Source organism: Haliotis cracherodii, unplaced genomic scaffold (genome assembly GCF_022045235.1).
Source record: "Haliotis cracherodii isolate W230 unplaced genomic scaffold, xgHalCrac1.p SCAF_14, whole genome shotgun sequence".
Classification (NCBI taxonomy): domain Eukaryota; kingdom Metazoa; phylum Mollusca; class Gastropoda; order Lepetellida; family Haliotidae; genus Haliotis; species Haliotis cracherodii.
The window spans coordinates 29,363,779-29,370,469 of NW_027266269.1; the positions used below are offsets into that span (position 1 = coordinate 29,363,779).

The 6,691-nt window shown below is 40.9% G+C and overlaps 1 protein-coding gene across 1 annotated transcript; it reads right to left on the reverse strand.

Annotated features, from left to right (window-relative positions):
- Positions 1–646: 646 nt before the first annotated feature.
- Positions 647–6,294, reverse strand: LOC139460695 (uncharacterized). Its single transcript, XM_071242174.1, has 2 exons — positions 6,177–6,294; positions 647–1,814 (listed from the first exon to the last, which is right to left on the reverse strand). The coding sequence occupies exons 1-2, from the start codon at positions 6,288–6,290 to the stop codon at positions 1,524–1,526; spliced, it is 405 nt and encodes a 134-aa protein (XP_071098275.1). The 5' UTR covers positions 6,291–6,294; the 3' UTR covers positions 647–1,523.
- Between the last annotated feature and the right edge of the window lie 397 nt (positions 6,295–6,691).

A 6,691-nucleotide genomic window follows, 5' to 3' on the forward strand; every position in this document is an offset into this window, starting at 1 on the left:
TGGTGGTACCTCCCAATCTGTTGAGCTTGCTGACTTGGTTGAAGCATGTTATCGGTCCCAATTGCGTGGATCGATGCTCATGATATCAATCACAGGATTGTCTGGTCCAGACTCTATTATTTACAGACAGCCGTCATATAGCTGGAATATTGCTGAGTGCGGCGTTAAACAACAAAACAACCATCCAACTTATGCAACCCATGTTGCCAACCAACCAACCAACAATCAACTTCGAATTAGAAACTACTTTCAATAAATCGAGTGCCTTCTGACATTTAGCTTTTAGGTATTTAATGTGTGGGATGAAAGTTAAATGGTTATCAAAAATAAGTCCCAAGAACTTGGCCTCCTTCACAACTTTGATAGGGGTGCCATTTAGAAATAGTTCAGGCTCCTTGTGCGGTTTCTATTTTCTGCAGAAATGCATACAATTAGTATTTAGTTTGTGATTACTTAAACGAAGTTTTGAGAAACTTGACCTATGAGATTTGTTTTTACAATATGTTAGATAATTCTCAATATTTATAGATGACTTGACAGACCTGTATGTTCTTAACTTGCTGTTGAATAAATGGGACTCCCGTAATGAATGTGTGAACATTGTTTTACATTTGGACTGAAGTTTATTTACAGTGGATACATTTCATTTATTTGATTTTACTATTTACTGTTTTGTGTTTAATTTAACCCAGCCAACATCGTTTACCAGAAAGATTGATATTTGCCGCTAAAGCCTGTATAACAATGACATTGTTGATTTACAATGAGTACATCGCTGCCAGCAATAATAATGATCATATAAAATAACAATTCGAATTTCACTCTCAGTTCCCCGGATGGGTTCATGTATGGGTCAGGCTGCCTCATCCTCCCGGGTACCCATTCATAACTTGGTGAACAGAGGCTTATAAAGAACAAAGTCAGTTGCCTAAGGAGACAACTAGTGAGTGAGTGAGTGAGTATGGTTTTACGCCGCTTTTAGCAATATTCCAGCAATATCACGGCGGGGGACACCAGAAATGGGCTTCACACATTGTACCCATGTCGGGAATCGAACCCGGGTTTTCGGCGTGACGAGCGAACGCTTTAACCACTAGGCTACCCGACCGCCCCAGGAGACAACTAGATGTCACGTGTTTCAGTGAAGCTCTAGAAACACTCAGGAGTCAAGATGTTGAACAGGTTTACTCATCCACCTACTCTCCGCAACCTGCCTCTGATTTGTAACCAGTGCGCTTTACACAGGACCAGGTGTCGCCACCTGTCTTGCTTATCGTTTGCTAATTTCACCATATTGAGCAAACCAAATGGTTTTATCTATTTCATATTTATTCACATGTATAAATCAGCTTTCACTCAAAGTCAGTCATTTGTCTTATTTGTTAACAATGACGCATTGTCCTTTATGGCATCACATGGTATATATATATATATATATATATATATATATATATATATATATATATATCATGACATTGGTTCCCATTGGGTATCCGATTCATCGCCCAAGCTATACCCATCACTCAGGGCTTACAGATAATGTAGACGTGGGTGTGGTCATAGAACAATGACCACATTCTCCTCATGCTGTTAGCCTTCAACTCCAGGGTGTCACAGTCGTGGTCGCTGGGGTTGTAGGTCCTAGAGATGTCGTTGATGCCAGGGACATACCAGGTCGACCATCGACCACTCTTCCACTGGATTTTGTAAGCGATGATTTTACCTCCGTCAATCAGCTGATCGGCGAAGATGTTGAGTCCCGCCACCCAAGCGCAGTTTTTGGTTGGTTTTCTTTCGTATTCCAAACAAGTAACCTGGAGAACGGAAATTAAATTCAGGCGTTATGATAATAATACAAATTATAATACTAGCAGCCAAACACACACACACACACACACACACACACATGCACGCACGCACGCACTCACGCACGCACGCACGCACGGGCGCGCGTCGCAATAAAAGTAAAATAATCTTGAACGCGACATTAAACCTTATTTCAATTCACCTGATCTGTTTTCAGAGGTCTAAAAGATGCATCATAAGCGAGTGCGTTTAATTAAAATAGACGTGTTAGTGAAATGGACAGGGTGTATTATTGTTTTGGTTTATTAATAACAAGGCCCGGGTTCGATTCCCCAAATGGGTACAATGCGTGAAGCCCATTTCTTGTGTCTATTCAGGTGTCATAGATAAAACGTTATGGGTGTGTTGCATTGGTTAATTATTAATTTACGTATGTCACTGCAAAGTACCCGTGAATATACAGGGTAGATTAGGTCTTCAGCAACCCATGCTTGCCGTAAAAGGCGACTATGCTTGTCGTAAAAGGCGACTAACGGGATCGGGTGGTCAGGCTCGCAGACTTGGTTGATGCATGTCATCGATCCCAATGGCGTGGATCGATGCTCATGATATCAATCACTGGATTGTCTGGTCCAGACTCGATTATTTACAGACCGCCGTCATATAGCTGAAATATTGCTGAGTGCGGCGTCAAACAACAAACCAAACCAAATCTTGTGACTATTCAGGTATTGTAAATAAATCGATATGGCGGTGTAGCATTGATCAATTGGGATCTTAACACAATGATATTCTTCAGATTTATATCTTCTTAATGAGAAGAAGTTAGTCCTGGGAACCTTGGCTTCTTGTTACTTTGCTTGCGTGTTTGTTATTTTACGTCGCACTCAGCAATATTCCAGCTACATGTTTATGACGGCGGTCTGGTTTCTCGTCTCATCCTTAAATACTGATCAAAACAACAATTTAAAAGAACTCTACCCACTTGCTTGCCTGAATTATCACTCAGCAATATTCCAGCTGAATGGCGGCGGTCTGTAAATAATCGAGTCTGTACCAGACAATCCAGTGATTGACATCAGGGGCATTGGTCCACGAAATTAGGATACGATGACGTGCATCAACCAAGTCAGCGAGCCTGACCACCCGATCCCGTTAGTCGCCTCATACGACAAGCATAGTCGCCCCTTACGGATGTATGGGTTGCTGATGACCTACTCAACCCCGGATCTTCACGGGTCTCTTGTTAAAGACAGGATAAACAGGGGTCAAACAGGGCATAGCGTGATCAATTACTTTTTTGTGGAACAACATAAGGTACAAATACTATTTTCCAATATATTTTTGTTTAAATCCAATTGAGTTCAAATGAGAATCAGATTTTAGATTGCTTTGGCTTGTATAGGGGCTTCTTTGGATTTTGTTTGGGATTGTTCAAGGTTATTATGGATTGTTTGGGATTGTCCAAGGTTACCTTAGATTGATTGGGATTGTTAAGGGTTACTTTGGATTGTTTGGGATTGTCCAAGGTTACTTAGGATTGTTTGGGATTTTTCAGGGTTGCTTTGGATTGTTTGGGATTGTCCAAGGTTACTTAGGATTGTTTGGGATTGTTCAGGGTTGCTTTGGATTGTTTGGGATTGTCCAGTGTTACGTTGGATTGTTTGGGTTTGTTCAGGGTTACTTTGGATTGTTCAGGGTTACTTTGGATTGTTTCGGATTGTCCAAGGTTACTTCAGATTGTTTGGGATCTTTCAGGGTTGCTTTGGATTGTTTGGGATTGTCCAAGGTTACTTCAGATTGTTTGGAATCTTTCAGGGTTACTTTGGATTGTTCAAGGTTACTTTGAATTGTTTGGGATTGTTCAAGGTTACTTCAGATTGTTTGGGATTGTTCAGGGTTACTTTGAATTGTTTGGGATTGTCCAAGGTTACTTTGGATTGTTTGGGATTGTCCAAGGTTACTTTGGATTGTTTGGGATTGTCCAAGGTTACTTCAGATTGTTTGGGATCTTTCAGGGTTACTTTGGATTGTTCAAGGTTACTTGGGATTGTTTGGGATTGTCCAAGGTTACTTTGGATTGTTTGGGATTGTCCAAGGTTACTTCAGATTGTTTGGGATTGTTCAGGGTTACTTTGAATTGTTTGGGATTGTCCAAGGTTACTTTGGATTGTTTGAGATTGTCCAAGGTTACTTTGGATTGTTTGGGATTGTTCAGGGTTGCTTTGGATTGTTTGGGATTGTCCAGAGTTACGTTGGATTGTTTGGGTTTGTTCAGGGTTACTTTGGATTGTTTGGGATCTTTCAGGGTTACTTTGGATTGTTCAAGGTTATTATGGATTGTTTGGGATTGTCCAAGGTTACTTCAGATTGTTTGGGATTGTTCAGGGTTACTTTGAATTGTTCAAGGTTATTATGGATTGTTTGGGATTGTCCAAGGTTACTTCAGATTGTTTGGGATTGTTCAGGGTTACTTTGAATTGTTTGGGATTGTCCAAGGTTACTTTGGATTGTTTGAGATTGTCCAAGGTTACTTTGGATTGTTTGGGATTGTTCAGGGTTGCTTTGGATTGTTTGGGATTGTCCAGAGTTACGTTGGATTGTTTGGGTTTGTTCAGGGTTACTTTGGATTGTTTGGGATCTTTCAGGGTTACTTTGGATTGTTCAAGGTTATTATGGATTGTTTGGGATTGTCCAAGGTTACTTCAGATTGTTTGGGATTGTTCAGGGTTACTTTGAATTGTTTGGGATTGTCCAAGGTTACTTTGGATTGTTTGAGATTGTCCAAGGTTACTTTGGATTGTTTGGGATTGTTCAGGGTTGCTTTGGATTGTTTGGGATTGTCCAGAGTTACGTTGGATTGTTTGGGATTGTCCAAGGTTACTTTGGATTGTTTCAGATTGTCCAAGGTTACTTTGGATTGTTTGGGTTTGTTCAGGGTTACTTTGGATTGTTTGGGATTGTTCAGAGTTACTTTGGATTGTTTGGGATTGTTCAGGGTTACTTTGGAATGTTTGGGTGATTGAGTGAGTGAGTTAAAGTTTAACGTCACATCGGCAATATTTCAGCCATATCGTGACGAAACAAAATTTGACATTAACAATATATATATTAAACTGTATAACATTCTGCCGACAAAGAGCAGTATAATAACTAGAATATCACAGATTTTCGTAAAACTAGTTTGAGAACATGTAAAAATAGATAACTAACTAATCATTCAACAACACATTATAAAAACGGGCTATAGATCTCCACCAACTGAAGGTTGATCACCGCGCTGGGGACCATAAGGACTCACAGTACTTTTGCTACCTGCATGGACCCCAGTCGGATTTACATCATCCCTTCAGTTGTTGGCGATGGCTGACAAATTTAGCCAAACATTAAAATAACACATACACTACGATTAGACGTGGTCTTACATACCCTCTCAGCGGGACAATACTTTTACACTACTTTAACCCCCCTTTGAGGATATAGCCACTAACAATCTCAGTTACTGATTTATTCAACCAATTGTAAAAATGATTTTGGCGGTCTGTCAATAATCGAGTGTGGACCAGACAGTCCAATGATTGACATCATGAGCATCGATCCACGCAATTGAGATCGACAACATGCATTAACTAATTCAGCGAGCCTGACCACCCGATCCCGTAGTTGCCTTTTACGACAAGCATAGTCGCCTTTTACGGCAAGCATAAGTTGCTGAAGACCTATACTACCCCGGATCTTCACGGGTCTTAGTCACCTACTGATTTCTACAGATGTTTATGATAATTATATTTTAGCTATAAAAGATAACAAACAAACAAAAAACACTACACCAGAACATCACGCTATAAGATACATCAGCATGTTAGTGTCATTCAATCACCATTTCAGATTCATCGACCGCGTCATACCAAAAGACGTTAAAAGATGGTACTTGTTGTTACCCTCTCTGGCGCTCGGCATTAAGAGACTAAAACAAAAACTGGTCGGCTCGGAGTCAGTATACTGTACCGAGTGGGGTATTCATGTTAAACTGCGGCATGGTATCTCATTGGGCTAGCACTATAAATCGGCATCAGTCCGGACTAGTACAAGCAGCCACACACACGTGCATGTACGTCGCTATATAAGTGCAATAAATCTTTGACGCGACGTTAAACCCCATTTCACCTCACCTTAAGATTCGTCAGCACCATCCCATGCTCGTGGGTTTCAGCAAAGTGGTGAATGTTTGGGGCCCGCATCACTGTGGGTTTTTCTCCCACATAAAGCTGACACGCCGCGATTTTTACCTGAAATGTTCTTAAAAGGAGCGTTAACCCTAATCCACTCGCTCCTACATTCCATCACTCCCGGAATAACACCCAGCTTACCTGAGAGCTGATGTCAAGTTTCAGTAAAGCAGCTTCCATTTTCGACATGACACGCGCCGACGCGACCGCCATGATGGCTAACAGGGTGAACAGCAACCTGCCTAGTCTTTTCATTGTGTGTGTCTATGTGCAATTAAATCACAGGAATTGTGTGTGTTTTATACCTACGGAATCTAACCAATCAGCCGGCTGAGGGATGTCACGACCAAATCAATGTATTGGTGTATTGAGCTTGTAAATGTTCTCAATGGACAAACCACGCCAAGCAAGGTCACCGTGTTGTTGAATATTGACAATATGTCCACACATGTTGGATAGAGAAAAAACACACAAGAATAGCTTACAGTGTACACCCACAAAAGGGATTGCAACTTTTGTTACATCTTTATGATTATGATGCAATCTCATTAAAATAAGATATTTGTTCTCGCTACCGCTAAACTTGAGTGAGTATGGTTTGACGCCGCCTTTAGCAATATTCCAGCAATATCACGGCGGGGGACACCAGAAATGGA